At 30.2% G+C, this 19,095-nt stretch overlaps 1 protein-coding gene and 1 long non-coding RNA gene across 6 annotated transcripts in view; one reads left to right on the top strand and one right to left on the bottom strand.

Annotated features, from left to right (window-relative positions):
* Positions 1-12,744, bottom strand: part of LOC136796088 (uncharacterized) — an 18,342-nt gene extending 5,598 nt beyond the window's left edge. The window contains exons 1-2 of the long non-coding RNA XR_010843784.1: positions 11,889-12,744; positions 11,556-11,777 (exon numbers count right to left, since the gene is read on the bottom strand). This is a non-coding gene — a long non-coding RNA (uncharacterized lncRNA). The remainder of the gene's footprint in view (positions 1-11,555; positions 11,778-11,888) is intronic.
* On the top strand, positions 3,929-17,814 carry LOC106683438 (gamma-aminobutyric acid receptor subunit alpha-6). Of its 5 annotated transcripts, none has more exons than XM_014424920.2 (9): positions 3,929-4,052; positions 6,190-6,257; positions 6,786-6,983; positions 7,049-7,131; positions 7,732-7,866; positions 10,402-10,554; positions 11,571-11,785; positions 15,730-15,863; positions 17,382-17,814. In XM_014424920.2, the coding sequence occupies exons 2-9, from the start codon at positions 6,250-6,252 to the stop codon at positions 17,668-17,670; spliced, it is 1,215 nt and encodes a 404-aa protein (XP_014280406.1). In that variant the 5' UTR covers positions 3,929-4,052; positions 6,190-6,249; the 3' UTR covers positions 17,671-17,814. The 5 variants fall into 5 exon arrangements, with proteins under 5 accessions (XP_014280406.1, XP_014280402.1, XP_014280404.1 ...); XM_014424916.2 differs by having other exon boundaries at positions 6,760-6,983; XM_014424918.2 differs by having other exon boundaries at positions 6,190-6,261; positions 6,760-6,983.
* Positions 17,815-19,095: the final 1,281 nt, after the last annotated feature.

Raw genomic sequence — 19,095 nt, 5'->3', positions numbered from 1 at the left:
CATAATATTAAATAAAATAAAAGTATTTTTAGATAAACAAATAATCACGGATCAAAAATTATCGTATTATCCCCTCGACATGTTGGTTGTTCACAAGAGATAAAATAGAACCATTGATATATCAATCCCATGTAATGCGAATCATTTGACTACTAAGTCAAGCAGCACTTAATATTTGAAACTTGAAATTGGCACAAAAGGCATTCTGCTAGATAACTGCCGAATAGTAAGGACATTTTTAAATATGTGTCTTTACTGAGATGTTTGCATTATATTCTATAATGCATATTCTTAAAAAAAATAAAAAAAAAAATTCGTGCTATTTTTACCCTCTTCCATAGCTCACTATTGCTCATTCGAAATATTGTGAAATTTTCTACAAAGCTAAAAATTTATTAACTATAAATAAATGACCATTAGGCTGCATATTTGTACTCATGCTACCCTCCTTCCTCCTCTTCTCTCCCCCCGACCATTAACAACATATTAATTAGACTAATATTAACAAAGTTACAACAAACAAATTTTGAATTGAACCGTGCAAACTGACTTTGGACGTGTCAGTGTTTACACCAAATATTTTTGAGTATGAAAATATTTGGGATTTTTTCATACATTAAAAGCATTGATATTTTAGTTAAAGCCGTCATTAAAAAGTGGCTATGAGACCGAAGTAATTTGTTGTGAAATATTAAAACTTTTTTAATTACATTTGAATTGTTCTTGTAAACGATAAAATCTGTAGTATATTTTTAAAAATTAAATTTTTAGTAAAAACAATTTAAATTTATTTTTCTAAATAAATTAATTAGAATTATATTTTTTAATAGATTTATATATTTCGAGAATAAATAAGCAGTGTACGGTGGAGTTAATGGAATATCACATGAATGTATATTTAATTATGTGAATGCATAATAACTTTTGTAATAGCATCAACATGAAAAATATAGTATTTGATTAGAAATATTTTTTTACATCTCAAATGATTCGTCATAGGTTAGCATTCCATCGCAATTGATCAGCCACTCTCAATACGATCAAATATTTTTTAAATTCATTAATACATTTATTACACATAACGCTTTTAGAAAAGCGTAAGCAGCAAAACATTGCCAAGGTAGTATTTACCCTTCACTATTGTTTATAAAACAGTTGTTACGTGATTATAAGGTATTGTAGATATATATTTATGTATCTTTTTTGGTAGGAGAGAGGGCCTTCGAGAACGCATACATATGTATAATTATATATACGAATTATATTTTAGAGTAAAATAGGAAACAATGTATTTTTAAAGAACTATTACCGACAATATTTGATATAGCACTACAATATGATGTAATAAGTTATATAAATTTTATTAATATATTTTTTGCTTAATTTCTTGTATCATTAAAACTTTTTTATATGTTCTATTATCGCCATGCTAAAAATAATTTTGCAAAACATTCATTTCGGACCAATTCGGTTGTTTAGGTCACAAATTTAGACTAGGAAGAAAACTTATACATATTTTAAGTGAACATGCTATGAATCATTTCATGTTAGTGTTGGTAACGGACAATAGAACAGGGATATATTTTCTATAACAAATACTGGACTATAAATTTCAAGACTGGGATGAACCAAATGAGAGGAAACATGTTAAAATAAATAATAGTGTTAAACGACTACAATACCAATAATAAAAATAATACTTAAATGTGTAATCTGAATACTCAAATCAATTCATAGTTAAATAATTATCAAGTCATTATCAAATACTCTAAGATAAAGTTAAGCTTAAAAAAATACTAACGTTACAAGACGTGTAATCAATATTATAATCTTCACGAAGTATCCCAAAAACAACTACACTTTGATTTTTTAATTTGATTTTTATTTTAATTAAAAAAATTACATCCAATATGGTCCAACCAGATGACAACATGTATCGGTCGGAGCCAAAATAACACATAAAAATGATAGACATAAATGAAATGTAATTATTACAATTTTGGCTAATAGGACATATTTTGATATTTTCCATTTCTATGATATACAAATTTGTAAAGTGATGTCTAACGGAAGTATTCAATTCAATAAATCGTCGATACAAATCATAAAAAAAATTTGGATCAGAAAACCATGCTTATTATTCTTGATATCTACTCACTTACACGATCATTGAAATAAAATAAGGAATATCGTTCAGGGATACACAAAACAGTTATTAATCTATTCAGACAAGAATATTTGGTAAGGCTAACTTTATTAGATGCCTTACTTGTATTTTGTTATTTTTTTTATATTTAAGTTCATTTAGTACGATCAAAGACAGATATACCTTTTCAATACATCAAACACTGGTTCAGCTAAGACTCAAAATCACATTTATGGACCAAAAGTAGATAATAAAACCACTTAAGGAATGCACTACACTTTTTTTCTATACTAGTAAGATTCCCGAAAACTCACCCAATACAACATAACCCAGATCCAGTGAATTATTAACATTCACTGATATTTCTACTCAAAGAAATTTTTATTTTTATTTTAATAGTATTCGATTGGATCATTAATAATAAACACAGGATCAGTTACTTAGCACACAAAAATAAAAAGCTCAAACTAAATGTTAATTATTACTAAAATAACTAAAAAAAAAATGAATATGCACCAGTTGAAAAATGTAAATTATTATTGTTATAAATAAACATATTTCTTTATTTTTTTATTTTCTCTATTCCTTGTTCAAGCAATAATCTTTTTTCTTTTTTTTTTTAAATTGTTTTTATATGATTTTATTGAATATGTGAGAGTAGCATTTGTTTACATCAAGATGTATATAGCCATGTATAGTAGAGAACACACTTATCGATTTTATATAATAACATATATAATAGTAATATAATAACATATGTATTGAATAATCGTACATATATTATTATCAGGTATTCTTAATTTTAATATTTTTCAAACTAGTATCACCAAAAAAAAAATCTGTGATTCTAAACCCAGAGCCTCTTCTAATTCGTGCTTTTTATGTCAAACGTTTTCGGTCAAAATACTTTTCACTTTTAAATAAAACATAACATGAGATTTTCAACAACAATTTTATTTGGCATTGAGAGGAAAATCAAAAAAATAATTATATTGTTTGTTTTTTGAAACGATTATTGCACAAAAAAATTCTTGCAAAACTGTTATTCTATTGGCGTTCAAAAAGGAGTTCTCACCTCTTTTCCAATTAAAACGTTACTTAAATTCGGTAAAACAGCCCAATTCGGTAAATTATAAAGTAACATTTACCAGATTAAATAATACATATACCTTGATGAAAATATAAATAAATTATAATCACTTCAAAACTGAATTATCGTACACAACATTTGATTTACGTTACAGCATCGCCATTGTGAGAAATTAAACGAAATAAAACGTTGAAGTGATGTGACCTGCAAAAGAAGATAAGCGGGAAGTTTGGCCGTTTCAATAAGAACAATGCACAGGTATCTGCTTCTTCATGCGAGCTTAATTTGTCACTCTTGAATCAGTAATTATGAGGCTGAGTGATGACATGATTACTAAAAATATCGTTTTGACAAAAATTATTTAGTTATTAATGGTAATTAACCGTAATAAACCGATGCATAGTACTGAATAAAGTAGTAAAGGAAAGATGAAAATTGGACTACAAGATTAGTAACGTCTAAAAAATGTAGCATGTGCTTCTGACAAAAATTACAAATTACTTTATTATTGAATATCTTTCGGAGGCAAGAATTACTTCTTTCTAAGAAGATAACATGTTCAAATGTTAACGTACAATCTGTTTCATTAAGCTTTATATTCATAGCTACTATATTCGAACCCTTCGCAGCACCCCTAGCGGTCCCGAGGTGAACTATAATAAGAAGGTTATAAAAAATGTTTTTTTTTGTTTCAAATGATTAGATTTTGTCTATAATAATAACTTTGTCAATATTCTCTCAATTACTTGTAATAGTTCACTATTAGATTCATTATAAACTGTGGAAAGGGGCTTTTATTCTATTCTATTGTTTTAGGTAAGTAGAATTGTGTTTTTACTTACAGTTAGTACTTCTGTTATACCTCTGTAACCTTTTATTTATAATAAACTATTGTTTAAGAAATCGTCTAACTGTCTACTTTCTTCAGAAGTACATATATATGCCAATTTTTTACTAAAAATGATTCTTTGGGTTATTATCTATTTAGCGAAGTAGTGTAGGAAACGGATTTCGACCGCTGAAGCAGTGATTTTGACAGAGTATGTTAAAAATTTTAACAACATACCAGATAGTCGACAGTAAGTGCTTAAAAAACAATTTACGGTATATCACTGTTGACCAATTCACTACTATACTATACTTTGGCAATGTTATAGTCGTTTTCATTAAAATACATGAACTTATGAAAATTGATAATAAAGAATTTACAAATAAAAATAACAATAATAAGGTAATTTATTTAACTGAAGCATATCAACATACTAATAAACAAAAAAGAGAATATGGAGGTTCCAGTGTTATCTTTGTACCAAGAACAATTTTAGAAGCTTACATAATCTAAGTAAAATTCATTATCTATAGGGCAACCTTCCTTCATATCCCTCGTATGCTAGAAATAACAAGATAAGGGTTAAAAAAAAAGACTTTACAAACTAGAGAAGAATGCCTATTTAACATTCAAATGATTGTATTTTAAAACGAAAATTAGTCAGGTTATAAATTAAATGTTTATTACAAATAAGAAGATATTTAGTGAACAAAGAAATGAACTGTATTTCTGTGACGATGACATCATTGGATATAGACGGGGGATAGATGTGTAGCAGGTGTGGACGCAGTGTGGTGCGAGCCTAGTCTCTGGTGCCATGTTCTTCAGGGCGGTATTAATGTTCATTGTGGCTCGTCTAAGTCTTACCAATTCTATTTTGGCTCAAGATTTTACTGCTAACGTTACGAGGGTACTCAACAGCCTTCTTTCGGTGTCTTACGACCAGAGGATACGGCCAGAGATCGGTGGTGAGTCCCCATGTGTTTTTATCATTTAAAAAAGAAATAGTTTACACCAAAAACTATTTCTAGTTATACTTTACACCAAATATCAACATGTGCAATCATAAATGATATAAATAAGACTTATTTGTTTATCAAATAAATCCTCAAGTATGTTGAATAAATTGAAATGTTGATTTACAATGGTCAATTTAAACTTAGAAATAAAATAAAATAAATTTAAAGTATTAGACAGTTCATTCTAAACGTATTTAGAATAAAAAGAGTAAAATAAAATTAAGAATTCATAACAGTTTTTCAAAATAAACCTAATTTTTTCTGAGTAAAACGCCGCAAACTGTTACACATAGTAACAGTACAAACTGTTATTTGAAATAAGTATTTATTGTATCAGTAAATAGCAAATAGTGAAATATCTATAGTTTATCTACTCAGAAAACGTTCCTAAACCAGTTTGGGTTTTAAATTTAATGCAAAAATTATTAAATAAAAAATATGCCATCTTTAATGTTGGATTCACAATTAATTTTGACTAGATTATAGAATCAGTAAAATGTTCCTGAACCAAGAGCTCCTAGAATGTTCCGGGAGGTTTACAGTTTTATATACGAATTATTCCTTGAGAATTCCCACAGAGAGCATCAAACTACGTCAGAGGTCAAACTTTCGATAGTTGCATATGCTTTGTCTTTGCTAATAATCTAGTAAGTCTGATTTCATTATTTTTTTATTTACTTATGGAATTAATTAATGTGGATATAATCACAATTCAAATAGTAGCTAACTGAAGACCGGTTAGTCTGGTGCTATATTTAAAAAAAAATCGATTTTTGTACTTACCTTAACATTAGGCCTTTTAAGGTTTAATAAACCTAAATTTATTTAGACGGACGTTTAATTTTTTTTCTTCAAAAAATCATTATTGAAAAAAATAAAATAGATTAAATAACCGAATTTAATACAATGACAATAGGGACTAACAAAATTAAAAGGGGGCCGGGTCCATATTTTTTTTTCATAATTTAATAATATAATTACATGAAAGTATTAAAAAATCTTTAATTATAACCATGTATAGGCTGTAATACCAAATTTCCTAAATTAAATGTTTATAATAATATTCTTCGTGATCTAAATATAAAAATATATCTTTTTTTCGCAGGACCACCCACTAAAGTTATGTGCAACATGCACATTAAGAGTTTGGGACCTGTATCAGAAAATGAAGAGGTAGGTAAGAAAAACATATTTCATATGTTATATTATATTATAAGTCCTATCTAATTTTTCTTTACATATTAGTTTAAACAAAGATTGATTGAAATTTGAATTTTAGATTTACAATGTTCCTCTCTTATCAATCTAATGGCATAAAGTACCAAAAATTAAAACAATTAGAAGTTATTTGCATTATTTTCATTTTGAAAAAAAAACTGCTTTTAATAAATTATTTTAATAAAGTTCCAACTTTTTTTGAGAGACTTATTAATATGAGAATTGATTAAAGGAAGTTGTGAGGTTAAAAAAAAGTCTATATTCTATTGTTTTCATATAAAACGTCTGAAAAGGACTTATCCCATTGTTCTAATCAATAAATACAGTTATTGAAATTATTGTTGATAAAGTTTTTTAAAACAGCCAAAAAATAAACTTTAATGGAATGGTAAAATTTCGTGAACAGTACTTCCAGTCTTTTAAATAAGTCATTCCAAAACGTACCCCGATTTTACAGACTTATTCTATGGATGTATACTTCAGGCAAACCTGGTACGACCGTCGCCTTGGATTTTCGTTCCCCGGAATCGACGAGTTCTCCATGTCTTGGATCTTCATGGAGAAGATATGGAAACCGGACACCTTTTTCCTCAACGGTAGAGGCTCCGAGCTCCACAGTATTACTAGTCCTAATAAGTTTGTGAGGCTGAGGGAAGATGGATTTCTAAGCTCTTCGATTAGGTAATAGAGAGTAACCTAAAATGAAATCGCATTGCTTCACAGCTACATAAGAATTTTTGTTTTAGGTTGACAATATCAGCTGAATGTAAGATGCACTTACGAAAATTCCCCTTAGATTCACAAAAATGCTCATTGATCATCGGAAGTTGTAAGTATTATTGAAAAAAAATTAATTACTTTAACTTTTCTTATTCATTATTTTAATTAAATAAAGTTTTAAAAATTTTGTATGGCCACTATTCGAAACTTTCATTTCAAAAATAAACTTGACGTTTATTTTCCCATAAATTTCTAACTAGATCATTAAAGGAATTGTAATCACATTTAGTGATAAAAAAGCGTAGATAATGGTATTTCATTAACTGATTTGTATCTTCTAATAGGATGTATACTGGACTTAAAATTTCAATGGTTATAAAAAAATAAATAAAAATAAGATATATAGATTATAATTATCATTGTGTACCAGTGAAATATAATTAATAAATAGACCGAAAAAATAACTATCTAAGCATAGGCAAATAGATTGATAAATTTTTTTCTAATTGGAATTTATAAACACGAAATCAGCTTGTTTTCAATGGAGTATATTTAGAAGATTCCGATGCCAAGAGCCTATAATTCTTTGATTCAGCGGTCAACGTCTTAATGAAATCCCGCTCTAGCAGTTCGTCAAAAATAGCTTAAATCCTTATCAAGAATATTGTTACTACTATATTTAAACTTTACTTTAACAATTATTTTTTAGATGCTTATACTTCAGAGGACCTTCAGTACAATTGGGATGAGAAAGGTGTCACTATAGAGAAGGGAGTAGAAATGGCACAATACGATGTCGTAAACGTCTCAATAGTTTCTGGAAAGACTACGATTAGAGGAAGAGGTAATCAGAAAATTTAATAATCTTATTATTTAAATATAATAATCTGTAAGAAGAAAAAAAACAAGTTTAGATGGCAAATTGGATATAATCAAACCCTACTTTAATAATTAAAAATTATTTGAAAAATATATATAAAGAAAAATATCATGTCCCATAATAAACCTAATAAAATTAATTGAATTAGTTCAATTAAAAAATTAATTAATAGATTTTTAACCTCAGATGGAACATAATTAAAAAATTGTCATATTTAAACCATTGTTGTGATGAAGTATTAACAAATAGTGACTGTGATAAACGAATTTTAATTTTAGTTTTTAATGTAAAAATTGACTAATTAGGTAACTAGACATAATGTAGGATATACTTATTAACAAAAAAATATGTTTTACCTTATGTTTTAATGTTTCATAGAAATTTTTGTTTTGACCTGGGCAGAATAGCCTGGATGAAGTTGAGTTTTTAAATCATTTAGTTCCAAAATTGTATTAAGGTAAGATAAATTATAAATAACAATGTTAAGTATTTTGAATTGTTGAGGATCATACATGTAATAAAAGCTATTGTGGTAGATTGTCTCTGAGGATGGCCGGATTGGCCGAAACGTCGGACTTATAAGAAAAATAAAATGTGTTCAGACTAAAATGGATAGAAATTAAATTATTTTCTAAGCATCTGGGATGTTCCGTAAAACATTATAAATGGTCCTTACAATATTATTATAATTTTTTATTCATTTGAAAAGTAAATAAAATGCAATCTGGTTTTCAAGAGAACCAGCATACAATACTTTAAAAAATATTGGCACAGTGTCAAAACACGCCGCAGATTTACAAATGGTATAAAAATAAATTTAAATACTAAATTCCAGTGAACCGAAATTTAAATTGAAAAATTTATTAAGAATAGGATATTAAATTATCGAAAATTATATAAATTTAAAATTAAGACCACGGGCACGACCAGTTAATATTTGCGCGATTTAGACATTTTTTTGTCGGATTTGTGATTAATTAAATTAACTAATATTTACATAAATTTAAATTAAAATGTAGCACTTATTGAGTTATGCGCGAATAATATTTATACTTAGCAATTACTGTTTCTAGGGTATGTACAATATATGAAAGGTTAATAGACTTTAAAGAAGAAAGTTTCCTCAAAATTGTTAGTTCCATTTGGTCCTAAAGTCTATAGAAAATAAGGATTTTAGAAAATTTTGTACAATTTGGATCACAGGAATTGGAGGTCGAAATCCGGAAAACAAGTAACCAAATGAGTCCAAACGTTCAAGAGACCATCGCGGCACGAAAACATAATAAAAAAATGACCAGTAGCCGAAAATGCTGTTTTTGGAATTAGGGGGTTCTAAAACTCATGAACCATAATAACCCGTTTAAAAATGAACATTAAGAATTTCAATCCTGTTACAATTAATTTTTTAACTAGGAGCGGTAGGATATTAATTATTCATTTTCAGGGCTTCGTCAGGGCTAAATGAAAAAACAAGATACAGCCATTATAGAATTGACAGAACATTAAAATAAAAAGCATTTCAAAAATATTGTTATGTTTATAAAGTATATAAAAAAAGAAATAATAATACTAATATAAGGAAGTATACATGTAGGTGGACTAGAAACTAGTTACTAACAAATATAGCCAGGTGTGATAAAGTTTAAATACAGATCTAGACTAATAAATTGTAGAAGACTAATCATTAAAATTAGTTATAAATATGGTAAAGAAGTAGATGTAAAAGGTAGAACAGATAGGTGAACTAGATATAGTACAGGTGAGGTATAGTAATATGTTAAAGGGAGATGTTAAGAAAATGAATAAAAATAACAAATAAACATAATGGGAAGTACCTGTCAGATTGAAACAAAGATGATAACTGAGGAGGTTGAGAAACGGAAAGTCAGGAAGAAAATGTTTGCACTTCTTCCGCTAACCCTTAGGAAGGGTAAGATTTTTTATAATACATAGACAGGTAAACTAACAGAAACATCTAATCTCTTATCTAATATTACGGACTATCTTCCGACAATAACAATAATAATAAATAATTTAAAAATCATTTAACTAGTAGTATCATTGATTATGAAAATCAATATTTATTATTTATATCAATTATTATTAATCATTAAAAAAAAAAAAAAAGCTGTAAGAAATAAAAACGTTTCTGAATTCAAGCATATTGTATAATGCTCTAGAACCTCGGAGTTTAAGTTAACTTACATCAGATATCAGTCACGGGACCAGTGCCAAAAAAGAAAAAAAAAAAAACACCAATCATTTATATCTCTGGTTTTGACTAGTTCAAGTCAGTAGGGAAGTTTATATCTACATATTGCTAGTTCTCGACAAGTTTTCACTTGTGACTCAAATATTAAATTTTATTTTTGTACTTAAAGTTGAAAATTTTTTTATTAAAAAACTCTCTAAAAGATGACCTCGGGAGAAAAAAAAAATTAAATAGGATTCTATTTTCTTCTTTGAAAATGAAGTTATTTCAGGAATGAAATGTTGCAGATCCGCACTCCATCATTGAAGTCACATTTCACTTTAAGCGTTCAATTGGCTACTTCATGCTCCAGATCTACGTCCCTATCACTCTGGTAGTCTGCAGCTCCTGGATCTCATTTTGGCTTGACCCCCTGGATTCAGACAGTCGCATTGATCTTGGTATGCCTTCTTCCCGCAAAATAAATTATAAGCAGTACAACTGAAAACATATTCGTTTCTTGGTTAATTAATTATCTTTAAAAAAATATATTCGAACTAGGATATCTAAGACAGGTTAACCTTCAAGTTAACAATCTTTTCAGCCATTGTGGCAAGTACGATAGCAATAACGCCGCAAAATAAAACTCAACAAATCACATAGGATTCAAACCAGAACTGATTCTAACTAAGGTTGGCCACCCACAGTCTAATCCTAAATTGAAACATATATTAGCTTTATTTATACATAAGTATTTGATAAAATTATTTTAGTTGTGATATAAAATAATTTACAAACAACGTAATAAATAAATGTATATAAAGAGAAATCATATATTGAAAAATGAAGTACATTGAAGGAATTTGCATAGAAAGCTACTTCAGACAGATAAGAAAATAAGAACAGATCGTAGTAGTAACCATAACTGGGAGAAAAACAGATATAAGTAAAACATAAATAAAATATCTGATGATGTCTAGCTACCATCTATTCACCCATCTACAACCTAAAATATTTTGGGGGATTTATTTTAAATTTCGGTATTAAGTGGAGTATGTCAAGTTCGGTATCTTGCGGCAAATTGATTTTTAATGATTATTTTGGAAAATTTACATAGATTATATATGCATATATAACATTAAATACCCTCCACTCCCTCCCTCTACATCATCATCAATTTTCCAAACTAACATTGTGAATTCCGGAGTAATGGAAAGATTCAGGAGTTAAAATAAACAAGGTACAATCAACTGAGAATATAAAAATGACTATGAGGATTTCAGTAGATGTGGAGTTAATTCTTAATACCATTTTATAAAAAGTATAAACATAACATTTTATTTTTGTAACATAAAGTACTTTTATTTTTAAATATCTACTTTCTATTATTATCTTAAAATAATGATTTTATTTTCTGTATTATTGAAAATAATACTAAGGACAAATTAATGAAAGCTATTACCATTATCCGTTGCAGTTGTAACGATTGTCCTCACTATTACAACTTTAGCCCTGGAGGGTCGAGCTGATCTTCACGTCTCCTATGCTACGGCCCTCGATTGGTACATTATCATCTGCTTCGCCTTCGTGTTCGCAGTCATGATCGAATATGCAATAATCAACTTCTTAAACAAATTAGCAACAGACATTCAGAAAATTATTGATGAAGAGGCTCGGAAGAAGACTGAAATGGTAGGGATAAATACTTGTTAAAAACATTAAAGTTTGCCAAACAATTATGCAATAGTAAGTGGTATTGGCTATGAGTAGAATTAATTTTTTTTTATTTCTATACCTTTTATTAATACGATCTCTCATTTTAAGGTTCGCTAGCGAAGTAACACAAAACTAGAACTAACGAAACTTGACTGCTTTGACTTTTATAAGCACTTTTCATTATACCATTTCCAGCGATTATATTCTGAGTTTGGGATTTAGTATGCCTTTTGATATATGATGGTACTCCAAGAAGTTCTAGAAGAGCTTGGAAATGCTGCTTCTCCTTCAGCGACGTTTCCGACCTTTGAATATTGGAATCGCTGTAGACAGCGTAGTGTGAACACCATAGCGTCGTATAGAGCTGGATAAACACTAAGAATTTGTTTGTGACTTCTAGCTTGAAGTCAGCTTGATAGACATAGCTAACGTCCTAAGAACATTTTTTAATGATTCTCCCCAAAATGTATTACATGCACCAACAGGGATACGGAATGTTTTATAGTCGGAGCGTTCCTTTATCGTATGGTGTCCACAATAGTGTAAACACAAAAAATCCAGTACCTGCACATAGAATTGTTACTGCGTACAAGTGTGTATTTTCCGTGTCTTTGTGTGATTCTTCTAATAGAAATCGTTTATTAAGTGTATGCTCTAGGAAATTTGATTTTATATTAATTTATTTAAGCAAGCGATATAGAGCCTTGCCAGGGCATTGGCCTTCGAACTGTTTGTCATTTCAAAATTGCCTACCAGGCATTTCACTCCTGATATCTCTATTAAAAGCAAACCGCTGCTCTTTTCCTTCAGGATATAGTTTACCAGTGTGAGGTCGCCCCTCTGCTGACATCTCCTTCAAATGTCTCGCATCTTTCTCTCTCCAGTTCTTCGCCTCCATCTTCCTCCTCATTACCCCTTCACCGCCTCGGTTTCAAGTCTCCTCAGATTCTTCTTCGGTTTCCGACGCTTCCGTGGATTCACCTGATGATCTACTCTACCTCCAATTATTCGTCCCTACACGCTGGGCGTTGATCTAAATTCCCTCCGGCTTACATCACCTCTTTAAATACAATTTGAACATTTGATTGAAGTTCACATTGTCGAAAACGTGACCATAAGCCGCAACTTATGGGCTGTTCTGCTCTTCACCCCTGGAAGATGTCGTGTATTTTGTTTTTTACTACTAGTATTTAGTACATTTACTACTAGACCAAGCTTATTTGTAGAATCCTGGAATTCCTGGAGAGCCCCAAACAATATGTGTTTTCTGTCAGTGATTACAACGTCATTCGCATAGGTGCATCAGTCTATTCATAATTGTCCCTCAGGGATTTATCTTGATCTCACTGCCATTTCTAAGCCCAGAATAAACAATTCAGGGAGCAATGCATCATCCTGTCTAAGGCCATTTGGCACATCAAAATACCTGGAGATGCTATCAAGAATCTTTATTCTGTACTCTGTATTTGTGAAAGTTATCATAGTAAGCTCCAATTTAAGAACTTGTAAACTTTTTTATAAGTTCTCCTCAATCCATCCGACCATAGAACTTGAAATGCACAAATAGTGGTAAAGATGGAGCAAGTTGAGGTTATATTCATAATTTTTTCCAGCATTATCCTCAAAGAAAAGATATAGTAAGTCGTAAATCTGTCGTGCCTGAAAGAGTATGGGTAATCCTCAACTAATCATTACCTTCATTTGTGCATTCTTTTATTCATTAACACCGAAAATTCATAATAATGGTCAGTCATCCATATGTCGTACAGTACATCTCATCAGTCCCAGCTCCACTAGTGAACTTAGGAAATCCCTCTTGTAGCCGAATTTTCTCAGAATTCCTGGTAGAAGTGGATTGAAAACTTTAAGTGGCTATTTGATCTAATTATGAGATATATTATGGAGTTGGAGGGAACATTGGTTTAATAGGCTACCAGGAAAGTCTTCGGCAGTGATATTGTCATATCCTGTTAATGCGCAAACACCGCTAAGTTCATTTTATCCCGAGTCACGCCGTTATTGATAATATCCAGTTGCTGAATAATCCAAAGGCACGTGCTGTTGTCAAGTTGTAGGGATCGTGCAGGTTTTAGAATGTTATCAATTACTAACCCCAAGACACTTTATGCTCTTACAAGTTTTTTACTTTCTCCAACTCAAGGTCTTCCAAAAATGAATTACACTACTGAGATCCAAGCTTATCATCCGGCTGCAATTACAATTACCATACCATTTTCATTTTTTTTTTATTGAGCTTTAAGTTTATTTTGTAAGTTAGTTTGGGTACACAAGAGCAGATTGTTGTAAGATCCTTCAGCTCAGCAACCGACCAATCAATCAAGAGAGAAGACAGAGATTAAACCTGAGATTATTTTTAATTTATTATAACGTTTTATGTTCTCTATGTAAGAACTGCCAAGGCGTGTTATCCATCAAGCTGCTGATCTATCCTAGCCAGAGTTAGCAGTTAGAGGTTTATTCATTACGAAATAAAAGTCAACCCCTCTAGGCAGGCTTTAAACTAGTATCACATAAAACGGCCTCAAAGCCGAGATAAAACTCGCCCTGAACTAAAACTCACTCCGTTCAGGTCCGATTTAAACCGGCGCTGCTTGTGACACGAGATGACGCCTTAATACGTTCGATCACTGTGGTATTGAATTCTAGCATTTTAAAATTATAAAACCAGAGATTAGGTTTCTTAAAAATGAGTACTATATCAAGTTGGTAAGAAAAGTTTAAGATAAATATTGGTAATGTAATGATTTATTTCTGGCCTAATATTTTTTTTCTTCTGCAACACATGTATTTAAGCAGCTGTGGCACAGTATTTATTATAATAACATATATTTACCACGCATTGTCCAAATTTCCCACTGAACCATAGCTACCTTAAATAGAATCCGCTATCTCTTCCACTTAAAAAACCTCAACTCTTAATTCTTAATTAAGGAAACTTCCTCTTTTGTTTTTTCTCACTTTGATTAAGACTGTTTGGTATATAGTGTAATCTCGGGTACTCTCAAATCTAAACTTAAAGGTCTAATGATTTGTGCAGTACTATTTATTTTCGGGATCTCCAGTGATAAGCACATAACCCAGTATTACGCCGAGCTGAAGTGGCTCTATCCATCTTTCCGATGCCAGTATTTCCTAGCTTCCTTTCTATTCCAATTAATTAGTACTCGTCGCCTCTCCTATATCCTAGAAAACCTGCAATTCCAATTCTCAGTCCAATCCCCTACTACCCGCTCCCTGTTTCATAATAAAAGCTTGTATTAGTTCATAGTACAAGTGTAGAAACTAGTGTGCTAATAATACTAATACTTATTTTTTCATGATAGGGATGACTCTTAGTGATATTACAACAATTAAAATGAATTAAGATAACTCTACAAAACTAACAGTATTAGTTTGTACTTTATTATGAAACAGGGCCCTGGTCCCGTATTTCTAACATCTAACCTCTACCTCACCAAACTACTGCGTTTGATAAATCATTTTTTACCCGTTAAATCATTTTTGCATAACACTGGAACTTCATGCCCTCTAACATAAATGATGTATAATTACGGTTTACTTAACCAATCTAATCCAATATTATAATAGTACAGATGTAATAATATATTTTTTTCTGTTTTTATGTATTTAGTCAGTTAGTTTTTTTTTTTTTTAACTCTGTTTCAATAATACAATTTTATAAAAGTTATAATTAACTTTGGCACCATTGTTTTTGGCCACACTGTTTTGGGCCAATATATGTTGTAAAATAATAATTAACTTATAATTGTTCTAAAGGGACCTAGTCCCAGAATAATAAACTATTTTCAATTCATTTTACATTACAATTAGTCTTCGTGTAATAAATTACATATTAGTTAATTCTTATGTGTAAAAAATAATACAATCTCATTTGAAAGGAAGAAGAACAAAAATTGAGGAAAGACAAAAGCTTCGAAGCAGAAGACGAATTTGAAGAAATAGACTTTCGTCCTGACGCACCTCTCAGGCGATGCCATTCCTTACCAGCGGACCTCGCATCCGAACCCGTGAGGTAGGAAACACATGATATGAATAATTAACCATAATAACAATTAATTTTATACTAAAAATTATTAATTAAAATTAATTGGAGCGAACATTTGGATCGTACTTAAGTCATTAATTAATGATGTACTGAAGCATCAATTCATGCAGAAGCAAGAATATTTGATAAATTAAAGCATATTTATCAATATAGAATTCTATAACGGGTAATAGGTCCTAAATACATTCGTAGCTTTGCGTTATGCAGTTAATTAATAATTTTTTATAGAACTTGCCAAAAAAGGGCGAACAAAAATAAGTTTATTTGTCATGGTCCAAAACAAAAACGATATTCTTTTAAAATAAAGAGTCCACTGTTAGACATATCATGAAACATTTTCCAAAACAAATTAATAATATTTAAAGGACCACAAAATTAGCTTAGTGCACTAAGGGAAAACAATGACGTAACTAATGTCATGAACTAAACTCATAAACATGTAGTTAAACGATTTATCAATTCCTCTATTATGATTGTCTGTATAACACTATAACTAAAAAGCACACATGGCAAAAATTCTTTAATAGAATTAATAATTAGCTGTATCATAAAAAAATATTTTCATTACATAAAATTATCAGAAGAATTCATTGGCGATAGTTATCAAATAATTTTTATTTGTTTGATAACTTTTCGTTCGAGCAATTTTCATCCGTCCAATGTCGTTTGTACAAATAACTATCTAAGATGAACGTTTAATTAAAATTATTCATTATTTTTGGATGAATGGTGATTCTAACATCTTTACTTTATTCAAAACATCTAGTATATCACATATACAGAACAGTAAATTTTAAATATAATAACGTTACAGGAAGCGAGATTAAGTGCTATGAAGCTTACAATAGATGAACAAGTTAGGTAATGTAGAGCATGATCAGTTCTTAGATGAGTGATCGCTCTTAGCAGAAGACAACACATCGACCACTCCCCTCTTCTCAACTCAGTTTGTGAGGCCCATCAGCCTATTGGAGGCAACTCACTGTTTGGACGGAGGACTGATAACCCTAACCCGTATGACCTGAATGGAAAAAAATGTACCATTTAAATTATAATTCGTATCAGATCTCTTGATGTATCGTACTTTTTATGGGATATAATTTTCAATGTAGGTTGCAAAATATCTAAAACGTGAAGGAATATTGAAAACCTGGAATCTGTGTCTTGGAAAATATTGAACATAAAGAGTTCTATAGGTGTCAAATATTAGTGAATTCCCTCTACTTTACAAATGGATTTAATGTTTTTTTTATGTAATTTAAAAAGTAGTGATACTGAGAATTAAATGAAAAATGCGAATTTTTTTTTTCTTTAATATAATGAACTTCCAATGTCATTCTTTTTGAAATGGATATTTTTATATTAATATTAATTAGGATTAAATCATTTATTTATTTATATATATAGTAACCTTTAGAGTCATATGATTAGCTTAAAATTATTAACAGAAAATTGGTCTAACAAAAATAGTTATTAAATTTTCAGAGAGGACACATGGCTGCCTTTGAGTCCAGAAACTTCTTCAAGCACAAAATCTCCTCTCAAAATTTTCTCTTGGTACAAGAAATACTACCGGAGGACTCTTTCAGCTACTTTAGATTTCTGGAAGAGCTTCAACATCCTACCCAACCATCGGGGGCGGCTTCTAGAGAAAGGGTTTAGCCAGATAGACATAGTTGCTCGCAAAGCTTTCCCTATCGCTTTTGCAGCCACAGTCACAACTTACGGGGTTCTCTATGCCTACTACATTACCGATGGAAGGGACGAGGATTAATGTATTTTTATAAATATACTAATTTCATATTTTGTACTTTTATACTTCTATAAATACTTCAATATTTTCATGGAAAAATAAATAAACATCTAATAGAAAAAAAATGTCTGTATGGAATACTAATAGACGAAGATGTTGGAGGAGACAATACAAATTATTTTTATGAAACTTTTATTTCATTTTAAACATTCCCTGCCGCCCAAATCTTTCAATGCAGCGACCCCATTTTTCAACACAAGACAATTTTGTATTCACCTTATTATTTATTTTATTCAAATTTACAAACTATTTTATACTTTGAGAAGATGGTTGGGGGTGCGGTCAAAATAAAACACAAATAAGTTGATGTAACTTATTTAATCGTGCCAACATTTCGGCTAGAGTTTCTAGCCTTATTTTATTAAATATGGGTCCGGAAGTATATTTGAAAAAAGATTGAAAAAATATTAAAAATTTCATTATTATAGGGGTATTTTATTGATAGGTCAAATGCCAACATTGGTATCTATTTGACAGGAAAAATTTGAATAAGCTAAATACTTTTAATATAAAGTATTGAAGGAAGATAGTCCGGGAGGTCAATAGAGGTTTCAAAATAGTTACAAAAAACTATTTATTGTTTAATTAAATAGATTTTTTTACTATTTTGAAACCTTTACTGACCGCCACCCAGACTATCTTCCTCCAATCTACTTCATACGGTCAACTATATTTTTCCAATTCATATAAAATATTAATTTATCGAAGAAATCATCGTTATGAAAATTTAATATATTAACTTTTTTTGAATTTTTTATTAAATATACTATCATTTCTGGTGTGACATTTATATTCGGTTTTGACGGTTATAACTATATATTTTTTTTTAATATTTGGGGAATTTTTAATTATTTTAAATCTCAGTTTCAGCATTGCCGCTTCCTTTGCGGATCATTGATCGAAAAGCGCCTCTATGGTCGAAAATCTGCGAAAAAAACGTTTATTTTTATGACACCTTGCACAACCCATCAATTAGAGGTTTAGAAAATAATCTGGGCAGTATGATTGTTTGAATTATAAAGAACCAAGCGTTATTTCGAAGTTAAAGGAATTCAATCTGGAATTTATAAATACAACCTAAATGGGTGTATTGCCCTCTGCCCATCTTTTTTTTTTTTTTTTTTTTTTTTATCCCCCTCCCTTGCCATTTCTGGCATACTGGGTGCGGGAGCAGTGGGTAGTGCTTGGGGTATGCGCATGCCACTGCTCCCAAGGATCACCAATTTTTTTTTTATCCTTTTATTAATTATTCAATTATTAATTTTTTTTCTGTGGTGCAGCCCAGCGCTAGGTTTAGCGCCTTACTGATGGAGCTGCACCTTGTCCACTGCATCCGTCTGGATGCCTCCTGCAGTTACCAGGCTGGTCCAGCCCTCCTGGTCTCAG

Source organism: Halyomorpha halys, unplaced genomic scaffold (assembly GCF_000696795.3).
Source record: "Halyomorpha halys isolate HHAL.00 unplaced genomic scaffold, Hhal_1.1 Scaffold483.1, whole genome shotgun sequence".
NCBI lineage: Eukaryota > Metazoa > Arthropoda > Insecta > Hemiptera > Pentatomidae > Halyomorpha > Halyomorpha halys.
This window is presented reverse-complemented; position numbering and strand designations above follow the sequence as displayed.